The following is a 25,988-nucleotide window of genomic DNA, read 5'->3' on the forward strand; positions in this document are numbered from 1 at the left end:
AGCGAGGTGAGGGTCAGTTAGGGTCGGTGAGGGTTAGTTAGGATCAGTTCCGGTCGGTGAGGATCAGTTAGGGTCAATTAAGATCAGTTAGGATAAGTTAGGGTCAGTGAGTTGAGGGTCAGTTAAGATCAGTTAGGGTCAGTGAGGTGAGGGTCAGTTAGGATCTGTTAGGGTTGGTGAGGGTCAGTTAGGCTCAGTGAGGGACAGTTAGGGTCAGTTAGGGTCGGTGAGGGACAGTTAGGGTCAGTTAGGCTCAGTGAGGTGAGGGGTCAGTTAGGGTCAGATAGGATCAGTTAGGGTCGGTGAGGATCAGTTATGATCAGATAGGGTCGGTGAGGATCAGTTAGGTTTAGCGAGGTGAGGGTCAGTTAGGGTCGGTGAGGGTTAGTTAGGATCAGTTCCGGTCGGTGAGGATCAGTTAGGGTCAATTAAGATCAGTTAGGATAAGTTAGGGTCAGTGAGTTGAGGGTCAGTTAAGATCAGTTAGGGTCAGTGAGGTGAGGGTCAGTTAGGATCTGTTAGGGTTGGTGAGGGTCAGTTAGGATCAGTGAGGTGAGGGTCAGTTAGGATCAGTTAGGGTCAGTGAGGTGAGGGTCAGTTAGGATCTGTTAGGGTTGGTGAGGGTCAGTTAGGATCAGTGAGGTGAGGGTCAGTTAGGATCAGTTAGGGTCAGTGAGGTGAGGGTCAGTTAGGATCAGTTAGGGTCAGTGAGGTGAGGGTCAGTTAGGATCTGTTAGGGTTGGTGAGGGTCAGTTAGGATCAGTGAGGTGAGGGTCAGTTAGGATCAGTTAGGGTCAGTGAGGTGGGGTCAGTTAGGGTTAGTTAGGATCAGTTAGGGTCAGTTAGGATGGGTTAGGGTCAGTGAGGTGAGGGTCAGTTATTGATCAGTTAAGATCAGTTAGGGTCGGTGTGGGTCAGTTAGGGTCAGTGAGGTGTCGGTCAGTTAGGATCAGTTAGGGTAGGTGAGGGTCAGTTAGGATCAGTTAGGATCGGTGAAGGTCAGTTAGGATCGGTGAGGGTCGGTTAGGGTCAGTGAGATGAGGTTCAGTTATTGATCAGTTAAGATCAGTTAGGGTCGGTGTGGGTCAGTTAGGGTCAGTGAGGTGTGGGTCAGTTAGGATCAGTTAGGGTAGGTGAGGGTCAGTTAGGATCAGTTAGGATCGGTGAAGGTCAGTTAGGATCGGTGAGGGTCGGTTAGGGTCAGTGAGATGAGGTTCAGTTGAGGTTCAGTTAGGATCAGTGAGGTGAGGGTCATTTAGGATCAGTTAGGGTCGGTGAGGGTCAGTTAGGATCAGTTAGGGTAGGTGAGGGTCAGTTAGGATCAGTTAGGATCGGTGAAGGTCAGTTAGGATCAGTTAGGATCGGTGAGGGTCAGTTAGGGTCAGTGAGATGAGGTTCAGTTGAGGTTCAGTTAGAATCAGTGAGGTGAGGGTCAGTTAGGATCAGTTAGGGTCGGTGAGGGTCAGTTAGGATCATTTAGGGTCGGTGAGGGTCAGTTAGGATCAGTTAGGGTCGGTGAGGGTCAGTGAGATGAGGGTCAGTTAAGATCAGTTAGGGTCGGTGAGGGTCAGTTAAGATCAGTTAGGGTTGGTGAGGGTCAGTTATGATCAGTTAGGGTCGGTGAGGGTCAGTGAGATGAGGGTCAGTTAAGATCAGTTAGGGTCGGTGAGGGTCAGTTAAGATCAGTTAGGGTTGGTGAGGGTCAGTTAGGATCAGTTAGGGTCGGTGAGGGTCAGTGAGATGAGGGTCAGTTAAGATCAGTTAGGGTCGGTGAGGGTCAGTGAGATGAGGGTCAGTTAAGATCAGTTAGGGTCGGTGAGGGTCAGTTAAGATCAGTTAGGATCGGTGAGGGTCAGTTAAGATCAGTTAGGGTTGGTGAGGGTCAGTTAGGATCAGTTAGGGTCGGTGAGGGTCAGTGAAATGAGGGTCAGTTAAGATCAGTTAGGGTCGGTGAGGGTCAGTTAGGATCAGTTAGGGTCGGTGAGGGTCAGTTAGGGTCAGTGAGATGAGGGTCAGTTAAGATCAGTTAGGGTCGGTGAGGGTCAGTTAGGGTCAGTGAGATGAGGGTCAGTTAGGATCAGTCAGGGTCACTGAGGGTCAGTGTAGGTAACCAAGGGTCAGTCAGCGTCACTGAGGGTCAGTGAAGGTAACTGAGGGTCAGTTAGGGTCACTGAGAGTCAGTGAAGATCAGTGAGGATTAATGAGGGTCACCAAAACAACTGATTCCAGCTTTCATTGATGTGTTTTGGGTCCACGCTATGATAACAGTACCTTTATCAAATGTTTACAGAACAAGTGGGAGCCCAGTGTGCCTGCCTCTTTCTCTATTTCTGTTCTGTTATGTGATAGAAAGTCTAAAGCTGATGATACACAACGTCAGGTTTGTCGTGCCCTCTCCTCGACAAAACCCTGACGGCCCGTTTTGAGTCCGTCTCGGCTAGCCAAAGCCAACCAGAGGACCCAGAACCGAGGCACCCTCCCCGGTCGCTTTCAATGTGGGATTAGGCAAAGCTAGACAGACCTTCTTCTCAAATATTACAAACATAAACATAAACAACATGCGCACTCTTTTTGCTACTGTAGAGAGACTAACAAATCCCTTGAGTCACATTCCCAGCAAAATGCTCTCAGACAGCAAATGCAGTGAGTTTGCTTCCTACTTCTCAGAGAAAATCAATAATATCAAAAAGGCGATCAGCACATCTTCGAGTTGCTCTGGGGTCAGTCAGATCAGACCACAACATCAGAAAATTACTATGTCAGATTTCGAAGCAATTGACGGCAAAGTTTTATAAGAAACGGTTCAGCACCTTAAAACATCAACCTGCGCCCTTGACACACTCCCCACTTCTTTCTTCAAAAGTGTGTTTAACTGCTTAGAAGCAGATCTCCTAGAAGTGGTGAACTCCTCACTTCTCTATGGGACTTTTCCAAACTCTTAAAACCGCAATGGTTAAGCCTCTTCTGAAAAAGAGAAATCTGGATAACTCCATATTGCGCAACTACAGACCAATCTCAAATCTCCCCTACATTGGCAAGATCATTGAAAAAGTAGTTTTCAGTCAGCTGAACAAATTCTTAAACTCTAACTGATAATTTTGACAATTTTCAATCTGGTTTCCGACCGCATCACAGCACAGAGACAGCGCTCATAAAGATTATAAATGATATTCGCTTAAACACTGATACAGGCAAAACATCAATTCTGGTTCTACTCGACCTCAGTGCTGCATTCGACACTGTTGACCACACCATACTTCTAGACAGGCTGGAAAACTGGGTCGGGCTTTCTGGGATGGTCCTCAAATGGTTCAGGTCTTAGAAGGGAGAGGTTATTATGTGAGTATAGGAGACCATAAGTCTGAGTGGACGTCCATGACATGCGGAGTCCCACAAGGGTCAATTCTAGCACCACTCCTGTTTAACCTGTATATGCTGCCACTGAGCCAAATAATGAAGAAGAACAATATTGCTTACCACAGCTATGCTGACGACACCCAGCTCTACTTAGCACTATCACCTAATGACTACAGCCCCATTGACTCCCTGTGCAAATGCATTGATGAAGTTAACAACTGGATGTGCCAAAACTATCTTCTGTTAAACAAAGACAAAACTGAAATCACTACATTTGGAAACAAAGATGAAATTCTCAAGGTGAACGCGTATCTTGAGGCTAAAGGCATGATAACAAAAAATCAAGTCAGGAATCTTGGAGTGATTTTGGAGTCACGTCTGAGTTTCAGTAGTCATGTCAAAGCAATAACTAAATCAGCTTACTATCATCTGAAAAATATTGCAAGAGTTCATGCTTTCATCACCAGTAGGGTGGACTATTGTAATGGCCTTCTCACCGGCCTTCCCAAAAAGACCATTAGACAGCTGCAGCTCATACAGAACGCTGCTGCCAGGATTGTGAGCAGAACCAGAAAATATGACCATATCACACCAGTCCTCAGGTCTTTACACTGGCTTCCAGTTACATTTAGGATCGATTTTAAAGTACTATTACTTGTTTATAAATCACTCAATGAGCTAGGACCTCAATACATCGCAGATATGCTGATTAAATACAAACCCAACAGATCACTCAGATCAGCAGGATCAAGTCAGTTAGAAATACCAAGAGTTCACTCAAAGCAAGGAGAGTCTGCTTTTAGCTATTATGCCAGCCGCAGCTGAACCAGCTTCCTGAACAGATCAGATGTGCTCCAACAGTAGCCACATTCAAATCCAGACTCAAAACACATCTGTTTAGCTGTGCATTTACTGAATGAGCTCTGAGCCACTGTACGTCTGACTGATCGCACCCTATCTTATCTGAGCATCATCTTTTCATCCTTTTATAACTGTTTTAGTTTACCTTTGTTCTTATCTTTGATTATTGTTATGTTATCTATATATCATCATTTTATTCTTTTTAATTCTCTTTACAACTGTATATTTCTGTTTCTTCTGCATCTGTTGATTGTTATGTTTGGTTAGGGCTGTCTGATTGGAAGAGATTGGAAAAGGAGAGCAGTGTGTTTCGCTTCATTCTGCTTGTGTGTAAAGAAGTGGACTCAAGAAAGGGGAGGCCCTGCGGGGCAAAGGTCACGACCCTTACAGGAGCCCGTCTTGGGACTTGATATTCTTATTTCTTATACATATGTTATCACTATTTAATTAATTTATATGTAAAGTACTTTGAATTGCCATTGTGTATAAAATGTGCTGTATAAATAAACTTGCCTTGCCTTGAGGGTCAGTGAAGGTCAGTGAAGGTCAGTGAAGGTCAGTGTGAGCATGGTTACCTGTCTAATGATGCTCTTGACGCAGGGTAACGGCAAACCCTGATAATTAGACTTGATGATCCACTTCAGCAAATGATGACCAAGAACTTCAAACACCATACACACATCTGAGAACCAGAGTTAAAGAAAACGATGACTGACACACACAAACACACACACACACACACACACACTGTGAGGATACGAATTCCGTTCACCCCAGAGATCTTGAAATCGTCTATGAGTTGAACAACCATGTCCTTATTAGGATCATCAGGATCTGTCTCACGCACCTGAGAGAGAGAGAGAGAGAGAGAGAGAGAGAGAGAGGAGAGAGAGAGAGAGAGAGAGAGAGAGAGAGAGAGAGAGAGAGAGAGAGAGCGAGAGAGAGAGAGAGAGAGAGAGAGAGAGTGTGAAGGAATGAAACAAGGCATGTCTGAGTCCAGTGATCGTGTGTCGTCCATGTGTGTGTGTGTGAGTGAGTGAGTGTCTGTGTGTGTGTGTGTGTGTGTGTGTGTGTGTGTGTGTGTGTGTGAGAGAGAGTGAGTGAGTGTCTCTGCGTGTGTGAGTGAGTGAGTGAGTGAGTGAGTGAGTGAGTGAGTGAATATCTCGGCGTGTGTGTGTGTGTATGAGTGTGTAGATACTCACACATCTGAGTAATTTAATTTCATCCAGTGCTGTCTCTGTGTAGTGCTGCGCGCTCTTCACGACCTTCATTGCAACAAACCGCTTTGCTCTGTTAACACACACACACACACACACTGTGAAGACTGTGTGCACGAGCCAAAAAAGAATGTAAACCCCGCCTACTTTGATTTGATTGGTCATCTTAGTCATTTTGACATTGAGGCAGACCAGACTAAACATGCGACTTTTAACCCCTTCTGTCATCCTAACCCACAGAGTGCTGCGTAATAAGGTGCAGGGACTCTAATGAAATATGACAACACCTGCATCATGTATGTGCTTATGCTCAAATAGCATGAAAACGCTTATTTTTCCGGCTGGTCAAGCCACTGTGCATGTGCAGCATCTCAGAACAAGGACTGTTTCTATAGTAACCGGAGCTTCTAACGGCAGCACACACACAGATATGCAATGACTGTACCCATCAGCGATTGGCTCGTTTATATAGAAGACGGGTCTTATTCCGACTTAGTCTCCCATTCAGAAGTAACGTGTGTAAAGTGGGACTCACTGAATGTCCCAGCACAGCCAGACTGTGGAGAAATGGCCCCAGCCCAGCTTCCGGATCACATGGTATCTCCCGTTGAACAGGTCCCCTATCTTCACCAGATGGTATCCTCCTGCGGAACAGAGAAAGAAGAGACTTTGGGCTGATGCTACAGCCAGAAACGGGAGAATCCGGCTAAAGTTTCCTTCAGTTAGAGACAGAAGAGCTCATCCAGCACTCAGGCTTATTAAGACTCTGTTTGACACTTGAGTCTCACTCCACCCTTCCAGCTCATTGTGGTTTCTGTCTCAATACTGCCGTGTGCTTTTGATGTAAACATGCTCTGCAAAACATGCTTTTCTTACTTAGTATTTTTGTCTTGTTTCTAGTTCAAACATTTAAAGATTCTTACATTAAGAAACATTTACTAGACAAGTAAAAACTATTGTCTTGTTTTGGGAAGAAATAACTCAAAATTAAGTTTTTGCTTAAAATAAGATTATTTTGCTTACCCCATTGGCAGATTATATTGCTTATTTTAAGCAAAAATTCCCTTTTGAGTAATTTTTTCTCTTGTAAATACTTCTTCTTTTAAGAATTTTTAGATGTTTGGACTGAAAACAAGAAAAAAAAACCTAAGTAAGAAAAGCATTTTTTGCAGTGTGAGCAGTAGCAGCAGTGGTTTACACTACATCACTGCTCAAAACAAGATAACGTGAGATTAATATTACTACTACCAACAATAAAAGCCAAAATAACAGAGTTCATAAGAAATATAAATATAAAAATAAATAATACAGATGAACAAATGATAAAGCTCAGGTTGCCTTTTTTAAAAGCAGTAAATGAAGTGTTAGGCCCGTTGCTTTTCACACTGTATATGCTACCACTGGGAGATATGACCTTAGTTTCCACTGTTATGCTGGCGATACTCAGCTCTATATCAGACAGACAGACAGACAGATAGACACACAGACAGATTGGCAGACGGACAGACAGACAGTCAGACACACAGACAGACAGAAAGATAGACAGACAGACAGACAAGTAGTCAGACAGACAGACAGACGGATTGGCAGACGGACAGACAGACAGTCAGACTCACAAACAGACAGACAAATAGACAGACAGACAAGTAGTCAGACAGACAGACAGGATTGGCAGACGGACAGACAGACAGTCAGACTCACAAACAGACAGACAAATAGATCAGACAGACAGACAAGTAGTCAGACAGACAGACAGACAGACAGACAGACAGACAGATGGATTGGCAGACGGACAGACAGACAGTCAGACACACAGACAGACAGTCAGACAGACAGATGTGCAGTACCTTTGCAGTAGTCGGCCGGATCCTCCTGCTCTTCATCATCAGAGCCCAGAATCTCCTCCTCCGGCTCCGGCGGGGCCACGGGCTCAGGTGGGGGTGGGGGGGGCGGAGGTGGAGGAGGAGGGGGAGGGGGAGGGGTGGATGGAACCTTCTGTGTGTCGGGCCTACAGGAACACACACACACACAGCGGTCAGACACCTCGAAGCGCACACAACACCTTCATCTTGTTGCCATAGAAACTACAGACACAAATCTCGAATCGAGCTTGACATAAAATTAATTCTTTAAGAATAAAGCACACATGCAGACACACTAACGTTCACTCAGCTACATGGGAACAAATATAGTTCAGTGTCTCCATTCACACCCCTCACACACATTCACATGCTGAGCGTCACATTCTGACCATCGTGTGTCAAACGAGTCCACAAAACACAGACACACACCATGAGATTTCAACCTCTTTACAATCCAAACATCTTATGCAGGCTGATTTTATTACTGTACCTTTAAGACTTCAATATGCAGAGTAGTCATGTGTCTGAGAGAATCTGATTGGCTCAGACGATCTCATCATCCCTGTCGATAAACACACACACACACCTGCGCTTGGCTCGCTGTCTTACCTGCGCTTGGCTCGATGTCGTAATCGCAGTGCACTGAGCGCTAAACCAAATGTCCTGCTGGAATGAGAGTAACCGTGATCCATAATGACGGAGGATCCTGAATGTCTCCTGCCTGGCTCTGCCTGAGTCTCTGTGGAGCTCTAGGACCAGAGCGATGCCAGGAATCTCATGACCAACTCACACGCAGGCCAGAAATCACACTCACACACCATCAATGCTGTTGTCATTTCAGCAGTAGATGTTTTCCAGCGGCAGATGTCTAGATAGCAAAGGCCTCAATAAAGTACTGATATAAATTATAGGTTATTATGGGTTGTGATTCAGACACATAAATACTTCTACAAAATAGCAGGAGCAATGACTAAAGGGACAGTTCACCCAAAAATGAAAATTCTGTCATTTCCTCACCCTCAAATTGTTCCAAACCTGAATGAGTTTCTTTCTTCTGCTGAACACAAAAAATATATTTTGGAAGAATGTTTGTAACCAATCAGATAGAGCAACCATTCACTAACATAGTAGAGAAAAATACTATGGTTGTGAATGTTTGTTCCCTCTGGACATTCTTCCAAAATATATATTTTTTGTGTTCAGCAGAAGAAAGAAACTCATACCGGTTTGGAACAACCTGAGGGTGAGTAAATGACAGAATTTTCAATTTTGTGTGAACTATCCCTTTAAGGTAAAACATTAAGAGTTAAATTAGTGTTTTTACGCTTTCCTTTTTACCACTGTGAAGCTGCTTTGAAACAATCTATATTGTTGAAGGACTATATAAATGATGACCTCTTTAAAAGAGCCGCGTTCAAACCCTTGAAAGTGTTGACAGAACTGGACTAATATGATCATACTTCCTGGTTCTAGTAAGAACTCGAGCTGCTGCGTTTTGGACCAGCTGGAGTTTGTTTATTAAGCGAGCAGGGCAACCACCCAGTAGAGCATTACAATAATCTAGCCTTGAGCTCATGAACGCATGTACTAACTGTTCATGTGTCCGTGAGAGGATGGAGAAGTTAACTCCTTCCTCCGGAGGCCAGGCCTGCTGCTGTCCGCCATGATGGGCAGGATCCAGCAGGCCGAGGGAATTTCGTAGCGGAGGAGGGTCCAATGGGAATATAATACAGTGAGAGCCTTTCGGCTGGATGGGGACAGAGGCCATGAGAACGGAGCGCATGAGTGATAATGAGCTGCACAACCCAACCTTCATATCTCACTGAGGAGCTATGGGAGCATAAAAGGAGGAGCAATGACGATAAAGGACGAGAGAGGAACAGACCTGCCACTTTTCTTTTCGTTCTGTATTTGTTTATTTTGGATTAAAGTGATTAGAGTTCGGCAGTTCTCGCCTCCTTCTTCCCTGAAAAAACGTACTTCACTACAATTGACAATTATTAAAATAAACAGTGAAAGCCTACCTGTAACCCTACTGGTGTATCTATACCTTCAGAAACACACACACACACAAACACACACACACACACACACACACACACACACACACACACACACACACACACACACACACACACACACACACACACACACCTGTCAGGACTGCTGCTGTGAGCTGGTGTCATGTCCACTAACAGGGATCACATGACATGAGATGAACAGAGAGACAGCAGCTTATTCTGGAGACAGATGACTCTCATATGGTCATGGTTCACACTAGAGCTAGAGTTATTGGGGGATCTCTCTGGCGTTCCTCTTCTGGAAGTGTGTGATACGCCAGCAAGAGCACGATCCACTGCTTCAGGTGTGTGTAACTGACCAGCAGAAAATCATCACTTTAGGGTTAGCATGGCATAAACACTGGATATCCAGCGAGTCTCCGACAACCAGCATCCATTCACTAACATGTTCACAATATAACAGGCTCCTCTCTGCCCTGGATCTGCTTCATCCTGGGATTCTGCTTCTATCCTGTCTGTAGCAGGTCATTCTGGAGAAGTATCAGCCAGTCCTGCCCACCATTACGCCTCTGAGTCACATTCGTTCAAATGCCCTCTGAAAGGTTCTCATCATTTAGCGAAGGCCAATCCCTGTCGTTCTGCATTAACCGTCTGTATCACCTACAGGATTATTAGGAGCACACATTAATACTGTGTTTGACCCCCTTTCGCCTTCAGAACTGCCTTAATTCTACATGGCATTGATTCAACAAGGTGCTGAATAGGGGTTGAACGACTTCCATTTTTTTAAAGTCGACATTTATGTGATGAAAGTCGAGTCAACATCGACTAGTCGCTGATGACGTCATTAACGAACAAATAAACCTGAACCTCGAGCTGAGACGCGAGCACGGGTCTCCTTGTGCCCAGGACAGCTATGGCATATGACACAGAGCTGCCCATAAGGTTAGCTCCAACACAACAGCTTTTGTATCAGTTCTTATGGTCGTTATGTTTCTCACAGATTTCTGCTCGTTCTGAATAAGATACAGATAAACTAGCACAATAAAGATTACATGTGAATGCATTAGTGAGTGATTGCGTGTGAATTAATTCTACCTGGCAGTGTCTCTCTACTAATAGTGAAGCTGTAAGTTTTATTATCAAGAAATATGCGCTACAACTTTTCAGTTTCTAAGCTATTTTATTGATAAATCCCAGAACTGTGTTGACAATACATTTCTGCGCTACTGAATGGTTTTGTGTGAGGTGATGGAGCCTAGCGTGATGATTAACTTACGTGTACAATAAGCGTGCATTCTCCCGATCAATTTTGAGCATCCAGATGGTATAATCAAACAGGTCTTGTGGAGAGCTCTCGGAGAATGCATTTATTTGTCATTTTTAACTGTTCAAAACAGAGCCTGCGTGTCAGGAAATTGTTTATCCTGTAGCGCCCTCTATAGGCAGTGACTAGTCGACGTCAAGCTTAAGGCGTCATGACAGAGCATTAAGGTTGACTAGTCGATTAGTCAACTAGTCGGTGCAACCCCTAGAACTGAAAGCATTCTTTAGAAATGTCGGCCCATATTGATAGGAGAGCATCTTGCAGTTGATGGAGATTTGTGGGATGCACATCCAGGGCACGAAGCTCCCGTTCCACCACATCCCAAAGATGCTCTATTGGGTTGAGATCTGGTGACTGAGGCGGCCATTTTAGTACAATCAATTCATTGTCATGTTCAAGAAACCAATCTGAAATTATTTGAGCTTTGTGACATGGTGCATTATCCTGCTGGAAGTAGCCATCAGAGGATGGTGGTCATAAAGGGATGGACATGGTCAGAAACAATGCTCAGGTAGGCCGTGGCATTTAAACGATGCCCAATTGGCACTAAGGGGCCTAAAGTGTGCCAAGAAAACATCCCCCACACCATTACACCACCACCACCAGCCTGCACAGTGGGAACAAGGCATGATGGATCCATGTTCTCATTCTGTTTACGCCAAATTCTGACTCTACCATCTGAATGTCTCAACAGAAATCGAGACTCATCAGACCAGACAACATTTCTCCAGTCTTCAACTGGCCAATTTTGGTGAGCTCGTGCAAATTGTCGCCCCTTTTTCCTATTTGTAGTGGAGATGAGTGGTCCCCGGTGGGGTCTTCTGCTGTTGTAGCCCATCCGCCTCAAGGTTGTGTGTGTTGTGGCTTCACAAATGCTTTGCTGCATACCTCGGTTGTAACGAGTGGTTATTTCAGTCAAAGTTGCTCTTCTATCAGCTTGAATCAGTCGGCCCATTCTCCTCTGACCTCGAGCATCAACAAGGCATTTTCTCCCACAGGACTGCTGCAGACTGGATGCTCTTCCCTTTTCACACCATTCTTTGTAAACCCTAGAAATGGTTGTGTGTGTAAATCCCAGTAACTGAGCAGATTGTGAAATACTCAGACCGGCCCGTCTGGCACCAACAACCATGCCACACTCAAAACGGCTTAAATCACCTTTCTTTCCCATTCTGACATTCAGTTTGGAGTTCAGGAGATTGTCTTGACCAGGACCACACCCCTAAATGCATTGAAGGAACTGCCATGTGATTTGCTGATTAGATAATTGCATTAATGAGAAATTTAACAGGTGTTCCTAATAATCCTTTAGGCCAGTGTATCTTTCCATCATATTCACAGAGAGTCATCATAACCGCGTCCTCGCTTGTAAACATACAGCATTCAGGACAACGTCCCACAATTCCACATCCATCCAGACCGTCCCACAATTCCACATCCATCCAGACCGTCCCACAATTCCACATCCATCCAGAAGACCGTCCCACAATTCCACATCCATCCAGAAGACCGTCCCACAATTCCACATCCATCCAGAAGACCGTCCCACAATTCCACATCCATCCAGAAGACCGTCCCACAATTCCACATCCATCCAGAAGACCGTCCCACAATTCCACATCCATCCAGAAGACCGTCCCACAATTCCACATCCATCCAGAAGACCGTCCCACAATTCCACATCCATCCAGAAGACCGTCCCACAATTCCACATCCATCCAGAAGACCGTCCCACAATTCCACATCCATCCAGAAGACTGTCCCACAATTCATCATCCATCCGGAGACTCCATGGTCTCGTGTGCAGGTCATGTGACGCTGGGTTAGCGCACATGTGGGGATTTCTTGGACTGAGTCGTGTGTTAAACTGCTAGAAGTGTCTCTTCAGGAAGGCGTCAGCGCTTCTGATGGCCTAAATAACAGAAACAGCTCCATCCGATCAATGGAGTCCGGCTCGCATATCAGACAGCGCTTCTCATGCGCCGTGGATCTGATGCCAAACACTGTGTCTATAAGCTCATGTAGAATTCAGACCGCGTGTGCGTGTGTGTGTGTGTGTGTGCAGTATGAAATGTATTACAGCTCTTGCCTGTGTTTGCATTTGATATCAGAGAAACACACAACAGAAGACAGGAGGACACAGACAGACAGAGAGCAAGCGAGAGAGAGAGGGATGAGAGAGAGAGAGAGAGAGAGAGAGAGAGGGATGAGATGGAGGACAGACAGGTAGATGAGGATGCGATACCTTTCTGGGGAAGAGGATTTTTCTGAGTTGACGGACATGGGCAAGCCGCTCGCTCCCGAAAGAAGAACGGAGCAGAAGCAGGAGGAATAAAGCTCTCTCTATCTCTCTCTGTTTCCGGAGCGTTCTGCTAGCCGTGAGTGAGGGGAGGGTGCTCTTCTCCTCCTCTTCTCTTCCTCCTCCTCCTCCTCTTCTCCTCTTCCTTGGAGGAAAATAAAGGATGGAGGACACAGGCTGAGATGTGGAGAGGAAGGTCTCAGTCTCGCTGTTGTTGTTCCTGTGTCGGCTCACACTCGTCCTCCAGCGCGGCGTTTCCTGAATGACGATGAAAAGCGCAGCTCCCACACACACACACACACACACACACACGTCTGTCTCTCTCTCTGTCTTCTGCAGCGCTGCACAATAACAGATCTGTGCGCGCAGCGGGCCATACCACTGAGAGAGAGCGGGGGGGATCTGATCTCTCTCTCTCTCTGTCACACACTCACTCTCTCTCTGTCCCTCTCACACACTCACTTTCTCCCTCTCTTACACTCTCCGTCTATCTCTCTTTCTCTCTCACACACACTCTCTGTCTCTCTCTCTCTCGCTCACACACACACTCTCTCCGTCTCTCTCTCTCTCTCCGTCTCTCTGCTCCCCTCCCACAATCCAGCGTTCCGTCTGTTACGACATCCTGTATCTCAGGGCAACGCTCTCTCTCTCTCTCTCTCTCTCTCTCACACACACACACACACACACACACACACACACACACACACACACACACACACACACACACACACACACACACTCTGTCTCTCTCTCTCTCCCCCATTTTACAGCTGCTCTCTTCCTAAAGCTGCTGCTGCTTTCCTTTCTTGATTCTCTCTTCTCGTCCACTGTCTGTATTTTACAGCAGATGATGGTGTGAGCGAGCTCAGAGAGAGATGATGGTGTGAGCGAGCTCAGAGAGAGATGATGGTGTGAGCGAGCTCAGAGAGAGATGATGGTGTGAGCGAGCTCAGAGAGAGATGATCAATCAACTTTATTTATATAGCGCTTTTACAATCACGATTGTGTCAAAGCAGCTTCACAGTGTCAAACAGGATAATATTGCGACAAAATTAGATTTGGCTGTACAGTCGTACTGGAGAAAACAGTGATGTTATCAGCTTATTTTAATTTATCATATAGCGACAATGTTGGCAGATCAGTATTATAGTTTATAGAATTAAATAAGACCTAATTCATATATTTTATTTGTATAATAAGTTGAATAACTTTAATCATATTTTTAGTGTCCCCAACTGAGCAAGCCAAGCCAAAGGCGACAGTGGCAAGGAACCAAAACTCCATCAGGGCATGATGGACAAAAATAAACCTTGGGAGAAACCAGACTCAGTCGGGGTGCCAGTTCTCCTCTGGCCTATTAACACACCGTGTAAGATTATTACTCTGGCAACCTTACAGGTCGGAAATCATATTAGATCGGATTATTCAAAATGTTCAGGGTATCACGGAAGAGACAGATTTATTTAGGATGGGGCGTCAATTACACAAGAGTATGAATACATGAAAGATCGGAATTATTGCGCCGAAGACGGGTTTTGAGCATGTCGTGCCAGTGAGGCAAATTCAGAGGAGACACCATTTGACACGGCTCAGCAGACACTCCAGGATGAGCTGGTCATGTCCAGGCAGGTCCACCATCCGATCCGGACAGGGCCCAGATCCGGGATAAACCTCGGGATAAACAGAGAGACTAACATTAGCATAGATGCCACTCTTTTTATGATGTAACGAGTACATCAGGTGTTATGGGAAGTGTTCCCGGTTCCGGCTGACCTAGTTAATGCAGCCTAACAATCAGTCAATTGAATTGAATAATGAAAGTTAAAAATGTTCTATGTGTATGCCATAGTAAAGAGATGTGTTTTTAGTCTAGATTTAAACTGACAGAGTGTGTCTGCTTCCCGAACAATGCTAGGAAGACTATTCCACAATTTAGGAGCTAAATAGGAAAATGATCGACCGCCTGCAGTTGATTTAGATATTCTAGGTATTATCAACTGGCCAGAGTTTAGAGACCGCAATCGACGTGATGGGGTATAATGCGTTAAGAGCTCGCTTAAGTACCGGGGAGCTAAACTATTTAGTGCTTTGTAAGTAATAAGCAAGATTTTAAAATGTATGCGATGTTTAATAGGGAGCCAGTGCAGTGTTGACAGAACTGGACTAATATGATCATACTTCCTGGTTCTAGTAAGAACTCTAGCTGCTGCATTTTGGACCAGCTGGAGTTTGTTTATTAAGCGAGCAGGGCAACCACCCAGTAGAGCATTACAATAATCTAGCCTTGAGCTCATGAACGCATCGACTAACTGTTCAGCATTTTGCATTGAAAGCATGTGCCGTAATTTAGATATATTTTTAAGATGATAGAATGCGGTTTTACAGATGCTAGAAACGTGGCTTTCAAATGAAAGATTGGTATCAAAGAGCACACCCAGGTTCCTCACTGACGACGAGGGCTTGACAGAGCAGTCATCAAGTGTTAGACAGTATTCTCGGTTACTACTTGTGGAGCTTTTCTGTCCAATAATTAAAAATTCAGTTTTATCTGAATTAAGTTGCAGAAAATTACTATTCATCCAATTTTTTATATCAGCTATGCATTCTGTTAATCTTGTGAATTGGTAGGTTTCGTCAGGGCGTGAGGAAATATAGAGCTGATGATGGTGATGGTGTGTGTGAGACCTGTCAGTCCTGTCGAGTTCAGCTCTAACCCTAACAGATTCGGATCTGGGTCGAAGCCGAATCGCTGAAGACAGAAACTCATGGCACATGATTGCATTAAAGACCAAATGAAGCTGTGAACGCGAACCAATCCAGCAGAGGGTGTGCAGTTTACACATGCTCACACATGCTCACACACACACACCACACACACACACACACACACACACACACACACACACACACACACACACACACACACACACACACACACACACATTTGTTTTTGGGAAATGTGGGGACATTCCATAGGCGTAATGGTTTTTATGATGTACTAACCTTATTTTCTATCCCTTTACACTGCCCCTAAACCTACCCATCACACACACACACACACACACACACACACACACACACACACACAAACACACACACACACACACTGTGATGTCAGAGGATCTACTGCACTTCCTATGACATGCAACACAACAAGCTGGAAGAAACTGGCCTGGTTGTCATGGCAACCGTCAGATTGTGATTCGCTAAAGAAGAGCAGAAACGATAAAGCATCACACCAACATACGGGCGCAGAAGATGCGACTCCATCCGACTCGCGCTTATATTTTAGGGGTCAGAATTGAGGCTGCTATCTTTACATGGCCTACTTCCACAGACACACAGAGAGAGAGAGAGAGAGGAGAGAGAGAGAGAGAGAGAGAGAGAGAGAGAGAGAGAGAGAGAGAGAGAGAGAGAGAGAGAGAGAGAGAGAGAGATGAATGCAGAGGTGACGAATGACTGTAAAGAAATCATACAGGATGTTTTTTTTTTTGAGAAAGTACCAATGGAGAATGTTTCCTGCGTTGTGATGGCAGGTTTAGGGGCAGTGTAGTGGATTAGAAAATACGGTTTGTACGGTATAAAAACCATTATGCTTATGGAATGTTATGTTCCCACATTTCAAAAAAACAAATGTGTGTGTCAGTGTGTGAGTGTGTGTCAGTGTGTGAGTGTATATCTCACATGAACTGAGTGTAACTGTTCTCTTGCATCATTTGGTCAGCGCTAGGGCCCTGTTACTGTATATAGATTAATATACATGGGCTGGGGTTGTTTTCAGGGGTTGGCCCCTTAGTTCCAGTGAAAGGAACTCTTAATGCTTCACCAAGACATTTTGGACAATTTCATGCTCTCAGCTTTGTGGGATCAGTTTGTGGACGGCCCCTTCCTGTCCCAGCATGACTGCGCTCCAGTGCACAAAGCGTCGCTCCATAAAGACATGGATGAGGAGTTTGGTGTGGAGGAACTGGACTGGCCTGCACAGAGTCCTGAGCTCAACCCGATAGAACAGCTTTGGGATGAATTAGAGCGGAGACTGAGAGCCAGGCCTTCTCGTCCAACATCAGTGCCTGACCTCACAAATGAGCTTCTAGAAGAATGGGCAAAAATCCCCATAAACACACTCCTAAACCTTGAGGAAAGCCTTCCCAGAAGAGCTGGAGCTGTTAGAGAGGGTGGGCCGACTCCAGATTAAACCCCACGGGTTAACAATGGGGAGCTCAGGTGTGTGTAGCGGCGGCACAACACGTCTGGTGATATAGTCATGTAATGGAGGCAGGGCATTTAACAATGAACTTTATTATCCCAAAATAATACAACACATAACCGACAGTTTATGAAGATATTCGCAGACGGGCATTTTGACTTAATTTTGAGTGACATGTCGGTTTAATTAAGTAAAGTAAGTACATTTTATTTATAGAGCATATTTAATTAGGGATGCACCGAATGCACCAACATTCAGTCTGGAGTTCAGGAGATTGTCTTGACCAGGACCACACCCCTAAATGCACTGAAGAACTGCCACGTGATTGGCTGATTAGATAATCGCATTAGTGAGAAACTGAACAGCTGTTCCTAATAATCCTTTTATTAGGACTCCATCCTGCGCTGACTCCATCCTGCGCTGACTCCATCCTGCGCTGACTCCATCATGCGCTGACTCCATCATGCGCTGACTCCATCCTGCGCTGACTCCATCATGCGCTGACTCCATCCTGCGCTGACTCCATCCTGCGCTGACTCCATCCTGCGCTGACTCCATCCTGCGCTGACTCCATCATGCGCTGACTCCATCCTGCGCTGACTCCATCCTGCGCTGACTCCATCCTGCGCTGACTCCATCATGCGCTGACTCCATCCTGCGCTGACTCCATCCTGCGCTGACTCCTTCCTGCGCTCACTCCATCCTGCGCTGACTCCATCCTGCGCTCACTCCATCATGCGCTGACTCCATCATGCGCTGACTCCATCCTGCGCTGACTCCATCATGCGCTGACTCCATCCTGCGCTGACTCCATCATGCGCTGACTCCATCATGCGCTGACTCCATCATGCGCTGACTCCATCATGCGCTGACTCCATCATGCGCTGACTCCATCATGCGCTGACTCCATCATGCGCTGACTCCATCCTGCGCTGACTCCATCATGCGCTGACTCCATCATGCGCTGACTCCATCCTGCGCTGACTCCATCATGCGCTGACTCCATCATGCGCTGACTCCATCCTGCGCTGACTCCATCCTGCGCTGACTCCATCATGCGCTGACTCCATCCTGCGCTGACTCCATCCTTTGCTGACTCCATCCTTCGCTGACTCCATCCTTCGCTGACTCCATCCTGCGCTGACTCCATCCTTCGCTGACTCCATCCTGCGCTGACTCCATCCTTCGCTGACTCCATCCTGCGCTGACTCCATCCTGCGCTGACTCCATCCTTTGCTGACTCCATCCTTCGCTGACTCCATCCTGCGCTGACTCCATCCTTCGCTGACTCCATCCTGCGCTGACTCCATCCTTCGCTGACTCCATCCTGCGCTGACTCCATCCTGCGCTGACTCCATCCTGCGCTGACTCCATCCTGCGCTGACTCCATCCTGCGCTGACTCCATCCTGCGCTGACTCCATCATGCGCTGACTCCATCCTGCGCTGACTCCATCATGCGCTGACTCCATCCTGCGCTGACTCCATCCTGCGTTGACTCCATCCTGCGCTGACTCCATCCTGCGCTGACTCCATCCTGCGCTGACTCCATCCTGCGCTGACTCCATCCTGCGCTGACTCCATCCTGCGTTGACTCCATCCTGCGCTGACTCCATCATGCGCTGACTCCATCCTGCGCTGACTCCATCCTGCGCTGACTCCATCCTGCGCTGACTCCATCATGCGCTGACTCCATCATGCGCTGACTCCATCCTGCATTGACTCCATCATGCGCTGACTCCATCATGCGCTGACTCCATCATGCGCTGACTCCATCCTGCGCTGACTCCATCCTGCGCTGACTCCATCATGCGCTGACTCCATCCTGCGCTGACTCCATCCTGCGCTGACTCCATCCTGCGCTGACTCCATCCTGTGCTGAGAGCCTAACCCTAACCCTGTCAGACAGACACTCAGACAGACAGACACTCAGACGGACAGGCACTCAGACAGACACTCAGACAGACAGACACTCAGACAGACACTCAGACAGACACTCAGACAGACACTCAGACAGACAGACACTCAGACAGAAAGACACTCAGACAGACACTCAGACAGACAGACAGACACTCAGACAGACACTCAGACAGACACTCAGACAGACAGACACTCAGACAGACACTCAGACAGACAGACAGACAGACACTCAGACAGACAGACAGACACTCAGACACACACTCAGACAGACAGACACTCAGACAGACAGACACACAGACAATCAGACAGACAGACAGTCAGACACACAGACACAGTCAGACAGACAGTCAGACAGAGTCAGACAGACAGACAGACAGACAGAAACACAGACACAAAGACAGACAGATACTCAGACAGACACTCAGACACACAGACAATCAGAGAGACAGACACACAGACAGACAGACACTCAGACAGACACTCAGACACACAGACAATCAGAGAGACAGACAGACAGACACTCAGACAGACAGACAGACAATTAGACACACAGACACACTCAAATAGACAGACAGACAGACACTCAGACAGATACACAGACAGACAGACATACACACAGACAGACAGACAATCAGACAGACAGACACTCAGACAGACAGACAGACAGACACACAGACACAGACAGACAGACAGACACACACACAGACAGTCAGAGAGACAGTCAGACAGACAGACACACAGACAGTCAGACAGACAGTAAGTCAGACAGACGTCAGTCAGACACACACAGACAGACAAGACAGACAGTCAGACAGAGAGACAGACAGACACTCAGACAGACAGTAAGTCAGACAGACAACAGACAGACAGTCAGACAGACAGACAGACAGACAGACAGACAGACAGACAGACACACAGACAGTCAGACAGACAGACAGACACACAGACGCTCAGACAGACACTCAGACAGACACTCAGTCAGACAGACAGACAGTCAGATAGACAGACACACAGACAGACACTCAGTCAGACAGACAGACAGTCAGATAGACACACAGACAGACACACAGACAGTCAGACAGACAGATACACAGACAGACAGTCAGACACACAGACAGACACTCAGACAGACGACGGACAGACACACTCAGACAGAAAGATAGACAGACAGACAGACAAGTAGTCAGACAGACAGACAGACAGACAGACAGAGAGACAGACAGACAGACAGACACTCAGACAGACAGACACTCAGACAGACAGACACACAGACAATCAGACAGACAGACAGTCAGACACACAGACACAGTCAGACAGACAGTCAGACAGAGTCAGACAGACAGACACTCAGACACACAGACAGACAGACACTCAGACAGACACTCCGACAGTCAGACACACAGACAGACATTCAGACAGACAGACAGACAGACAGAAAGACGGACAGACAGACAGACAGACACTCAGACAGACAGACAGACAGTCAGTCAGACAGTCAGACAGACAGACAGACAGACACTCAGACAGACAGACAGACAGTCAGTCAGACAGTCAGACAGACAGTCAGACACACAACTGTTTGTGCTGATATTAATGTCTATGATGATGAATGATGATATTAATTTGTGTGGAAATGTTGAAGGATTAGCTCTCAGTAACGCGCGTCTCCCGGTAATAAAGCAGCGCCGCGCGCAAGCACGAGGAAGTGGAGCGACACGCGCCGTTGCCATTAGTAACTGACATAGCGTCACACACACCCACACACACACACACACACACACACACACACACACACACACACACCCTCCTTACTTGCGATGGTGACCCGTCTTATCCTTCTTTCCTTTTGTCCTCCTTTTCCGGGCTTGAATGGCCAACACTGGACCGGACCGAGCAGAACACACACATCAGTGACAGAAGCATCGCTCACATAGACAACAGCTCTCTCTCTCTGTGTGTGTGTGTGTGTGTGTGAGATGTTTCTCACCCTTTCTAGAGCTCATGATGAGGACCTCGCTCCTCTCCACTGCGCGTCGCCGCTGCCATTGACGGGCCCGCGCGCTCATGAATATTAAAGAGGCATCACGTAGCAAGACTCACTGATTGGATGAAAGAAATACGTTGGCAAGTGGGATTTAACGAAAACAAATAAATATGTTGGTTATTTAATTGAGTGTAATAATTTGTATGGTGTATGAAATGTGTGTTCATTTCATGTAACAATAAAAAATAAATATTATTATTACAATTAACGTTCGTGTGTTGTTGCTGCTTGAGATGATATATAAAGGGGATAATTCTCTGATAGAATACTAATATTGCTATATGTGTTTCATCGAATAGTGTAATCAGATTTACAGTATTGCATGATTGACACCGCTATAAGCCAATGACATGCGTCAAGGGGCGGGGCTTTGTGGAGCGTTCGTTTCCGGGGTATGAGAGTCAGAAGAGGCACGTGTGTGTCGGTTCGTCGCGTTGTGTTGTGATCGGTGTTCGATGAGTTTGATCGTGTTTGACCTCTGCTCTCTGCTCGTTCAGATCTGTGTTAGAGATCTCACATACACACCGCTGTCTGCTAAGATGTGAGTAAATGTGTGTTATTAAAGTTGATTCATATATTTGCTATAATCATCCAGAATATAAGAAAACTGCAACGCAGTTGGTTTGGACACACACACACACACACACACTTATTTGTTTAGGTCATTTATATTTTCTAATTATATTAGAATTATATTTTCTCTCTCTCTCTCGCTCTCTCTCTCTCTCTCTCTCTCTCTCTCTCTCTCTCTCTCTCTCTCTCTCTCTCTCTCTCTCTCTCTCTCTCTCTCTCTCTCTCTCTCTCTCTCTCTCTCTCTCTCTCGCTATAGCAGTGTGTGTGTGTCCTCCTATAGCAGTGTGTGTGTGTTCTCCTATAGCAATGTGTGTGTGTGTGTGTGTCTCCTCCTATAGCAGTGTGTTTGTGTTCTCCTATAGCAGTGTTTGTGTCTCCTCCTATAGCAGTGTGTGTGTGTTCTCCTATAGCAGTGTGTTTGTGTCCTCCTATAGCAGTGTGTTTGTGTTTTCCTATAGCAGTGTGTGTGTGTCCTCCTATAGCAGTGTGTTTGTGTTCTCCTATAGCAGTGTGTTTGTGTCTCCTCCTACAGCAGTGTGTTTGTGTTCTCCTATAGCAGTGTGTTTGTGTCCTCCTATAGCAGTGTGTTTGTGTTCTCCTATAGCAGTGTGTTTGTGTCCTCCTATAGCAGTGTGTTTGTGTTCTCCTATAGCAGTGTGTGTGTCCTCCTATAGCAGTGTGTGTGTGTTCTCCTATAGCAATGTGTGTGTGTCTCCTCCTATAGCAGTGTGTTTGTGTTCTCCTATAGCAGTGTTTGTGTGTTCTCCTATAGCAATGTGTGTGTGTCTCCTCCTATAGCAGTGTGTGTGTCCTCCTATAGCAGTGTGTGTGTGTTCTCCTATAGCAATGTGTGTGTGTCTCCTCCTATAGCAGTGTGTGTGTGTCCTCCTATAGCAGTGTGTGTGTGTTCTCCTATAGCAGTGTGTTTGTGTCCTCCTATAGCAGTGTGTTTGTGTTCTCCTACAGCAGTGTGTGTGTCCTCCTATAGCAGTGTGTTTGTGTTCTCCTATAGCAGTGTGTTTGTGTCCTCCTATAGCAGTGTGTTTGTGTTCTCCTATAGCAGTGTGTGTGTCCTCCTATAGCAGTGTGTGTGTCCTCCTATATCTGTGTTTGTGTCCTCCTATAGCAGTGTGTTTGTGTTCTCCTATAGCAGTGTGTGTGTCCTCCTATAGCAGTGTGTGTGTCCTCCTATATCTGTGTTTGTGTTCTCCTATAGCAGTGTGTGTGTCCTCCTATAGCAGTGTGTGTGTCCTCCTACAGCAGGGTGTGTGTCCTCCTATAGCAGTGTGTTTGTGTTCTCCTATAGCAGTGTTTGTGTCCTCCTATAGCAGTGTGTTTGTGTTCTCCTATAGCAGTGTGTTTGTGTTCTCCTATAGCAGTGTGTTTGTGTTCTCCTATAGCAGTGTGTTTGTGTCTCCTCCTACAGCAGTGTGTGTGTCCTCCTATAGCAGTGTGTTTGTGTTCTCCTATAGCAGTGTGTTTGTGTTCTCCTATAGCAGTGTGTTTGTGTCTCCTCCTACAGCAGTGTGTGTGTCCTCCTATAGCAGTGTGTTTGTGTTCTCCTATAGCAGTGTTTGTGTCCTCCTATAGCAGTGTGTTTGTGTTCTCCTATAGCAGTGTGTTTGTGTTCTCCTATAGCAGTGTGTTTGTGTTCTCCTATAGCAGTGTGTTTGTGTCTCCTCCTACAGCAGTGTGTGTGTCCTCCTATAGCAGTGTGTTTGTGTTCTCCTATAGCAGTGTGTTTGTGTCCTCCTATAGCAGTGTGTTTGTGTCTCCTCCTACAGCAGTGTGTGTGTCCTCCTATAGCAGTGTGTTTGTGTTCTCCTATAGCAGTGTTTGTGTCCTCTTATAGCAGTGTGTTTGTGTCCTCCTATAGCAGTGTGTTTGTGTCCTCCTATAGCAGTGTGTTTGTGTCCTCCTATAGCAGTGTGTTTGTGTCCTCCTATAGCAGTGTGTTTGTGTCCTCCTATAGCAGTGTGTTTGTGTCCTCCTATAGCAGTGTGTTTGTGTTCTCCTATAGCAGTGTGTTTGTGTTCTCCTATAGCAGTGTGTTTGTGTTCTCCTATAGCAGTGTGTTTGTGTCATCCTATAGCAGTGTGTTTGTGTCCTCCTATAGCAGTGTGTTTGTGTCCTCCTATAGCAGTGTGTTTGTTTCCTCCTATAGCAGTGTGTGTGTGTGTTCTCCTATAGCAGTGTGTTTGTGTTCTCCTATAGCAGTGTGTGTGTGTGTGTGTGTGTGTGTTCTCCTATAGCAGTGTGTTTGTGTCCCCCTATAGCAGTGTGTTTGTTTCCTCCTATAGCAGTGTGTGTGTGTTCTCCTTTAGCAGTGTGTGTTTGTTCTGCTATAGCAGTGTGTGTTTGTTCTCCTATAGCAGTGTGTGTTTGTGTTCTCCTATAGCAGTGTGTTTGTGTTCTCCTATAGCAGTGTTTGTGTCCTCCTATAGCAGTGTGTGTGTGTGTGTGTGTGTGTGTGTGTTCTCCTATAGCAGTGTGTGTGTATCCTCCTATAGCAGTGTGCACATCCTCCTATAGAAGTGTGTTTGTGTCCTATAGCAATGTTTGTATCCTCCTATAGGTGTGTGTTCTATAACAGTTTGGGTGTGTCCTCCTATAGCAGTGTGTGTCCCCCTGTAGCAGAATGTGTGTCCTCCCATAGCAGTGTGTCCTCCTATGGAAGTGTGTTTGTGTCCTCCTATAGCAGAGGGTGTATCCTATAGCAGAGTGTGTGTCCTCCTATAGAAGTGTTTGTGTCCTCCTATAGCATTGTGTCCTCCTATAGAAGTGTTTGTGTCCTCCTATAGCAGTGTGTCCTCCTATGGAAGTGTGTTTGTGTCCTCCTATAGCAGAGTGTGTATCCTATAGCAGAGTGTGTGTCCTCCTATAGAAGTGTTTGTGTCCTCCTATAGCAGTGTGTGCATGTCCTCCTATAGCGCTGTGTCTGTGTGTCCTCCTAAAGCAGTGTGTGTCCTCCTATAGCAGCCTGTGTATGTGTCCTCTTATAAAAGTGAATGTATCCTCCTATATCTGTGTTTGTATCCTCTTATAGCAGTGTGTGTCCTCCTATAGCTGTGTGTGTGTCATCCTATAGCAGTGCCTGTATGTCCTCCTATAGCAGTGTCTGTTTGTCCTCCTATAGCTGTCTGTGTGTGTGTTAGGCATGTGCCGATATCAATTTTTCATGTTGCGATTAATTGATGAAGTTATATCACGATATACGATATGTAAGAACAAAAATAACTGAATGTTTAAATACAATAATGCACCAAAAATATATACAGCTCTGGAAAAAAATTAAGAGACACCTCATTGAGAAATCAATGTTAAGTGGTCTCTTGATATTTTTCAGAGCTGTAAAAGTACAATTTTCAAACAGATTAAATTGCAAAAGAATTAGGCTCTAAAGAACAACAGGTAAGCTTACAAATTACAATAAGGTCTCATTATTTAATGCATTAAATGCAACAGCTACATTTGGTACAGAAAGTATAATGTTTTTGGTATGTTAGTTAAGAAATACTGATCATTGTTAGTTTTATCTTAGGTCCATTAAAAAAGTTATTTTGATTTTGATTTTAATGTTATTAAACAGTAACTAAGAAATGAACATAGAATGATTAATTCTTTATAAGTGTTTTTCATTGTCAGTTTGGTAATAATGAATTAACATGTTAACTAATGAAGTCGTATGTCTCAAAGTTATACTGAACAATAACAAATCATTAGAACAGTTCTAATTATTAGGGCATGTTGTAGTCCAGATTAAAACATAAAAATGTTTAAGTTTGAAAATAAATAGCCTATTAAGTCTTTAAGTATTAAGTATTTGGCGCTGTGATGAACAACATTGAGATTACAAAAACGAATGGCTGTTTTAAAAATTACTTGTGGTTTTTTGTTTGTTTGCGGGGTTCCCGGGGTAACAACCGCATTCTGCAGTTCATCAGCGCCCTCTGCTGTCACTGAGCGGCACTTCAGCAGCGCGGTGTTGAGCATTTATACGATTTATGGGCAAAGTATTTTTGAATGCATTATAAAAAAATTATAAATTGTTAATAAATTATTATTTACGATATTTTAAAGTGCACACGATAACAATATCGTGCATATTCATTATCGTGATAAATCGCATGATCGAAAATCGGCACATGTCTAGTGTCCTCTTATAACAGTGTATCCTCCTATATCTGTGTTTGTATCCTCTTATAGCAGTGTGTGTCCTCCTATAGCAGTGTCTGTGTGTCCTCCTATAGCAGTGCCTGTGTGTCCTCCTATAGCAGTGTCTGTGTGTCCTCCTGTAGCTGT

At 45.5% G+C, this 25,988-nt stretch overlaps 2 protein-coding genes across 9 annotated transcripts in view; one reads left to right on the plus strand and one right to left on the minus strand.

Moving 5' to 3' along the window:
* Positions 1–21,096, minus strand: part of srpk2 (SRSF protein kinase 2) — a 42,570-nt gene extending 21,474 nt beyond the window's left edge. Inside the window, exons 1-7 of one of the 4 annotated variants that reach the window (XM_067435880.1) lie at positions 21,057–21,096; positions 20,882–20,948; positions 7,283–7,443; positions 5,971–6,079; positions 5,421–5,508; positions 4,978–5,065; positions 4,794–4,900 (exon numbers count right to left, since the gene is read on the minus strand). In XM_067435880.1, the coding sequence (XP_067291981.1) occupies positions 4,794–4,900; positions 4,978–5,065; positions 5,421–5,508; positions 5,971–6,079; positions 7,283–7,443; positions 20,882–20,948; positions 21,057–21,072 (636 nt within the window). In that variant the 5' untranslated portion in view covers positions 21,073–21,096. Of the gene's footprint in view, positions 1–4,793; positions 4,901–4,977; positions 5,066–5,420; positions 5,509–5,970; positions 6,080–7,282; positions 7,444–12,890; positions 13,547–20,881; positions 20,949–21,056 lie in introns of those variants that run through there. The other 3 variants (XM_067435879.1, XM_067435882.1, XM_067435881.1) reach the window with 3 other exon arrangements.
* A 406-nt stretch (positions 21,097–21,502) lies between these two features.
* The window catches only part of pus7 (pseudouridine synthase 7), a 39,047-nt gene continuing 34,561 nt past the window's right edge, over positions 21,503–25,988 (plus strand). For all 5 annotated transcript variants that reach the window (XR_010901577.1, XM_067436473.1, XM_067436476.1 and 2 more), the window contains exon 1: positions 21,503–21,654. The gene's annotated coding sequence lies outside the window, so the exon portion shown is untranslated. The remainder of the gene's footprint in view (positions 21,655–25,988) is intronic.

Source organism: Pseudorasbora parva, chromosome 25 (genome assembly GCF_024679245.1).
Source record: "Pseudorasbora parva isolate DD20220531a chromosome 25, ASM2467924v1, whole genome shotgun sequence".
Lineage (NCBI taxonomy): Eukaryota > Metazoa > Chordata > Actinopteri > Cypriniformes > Gobionidae > Pseudorasbora > Pseudorasbora parva.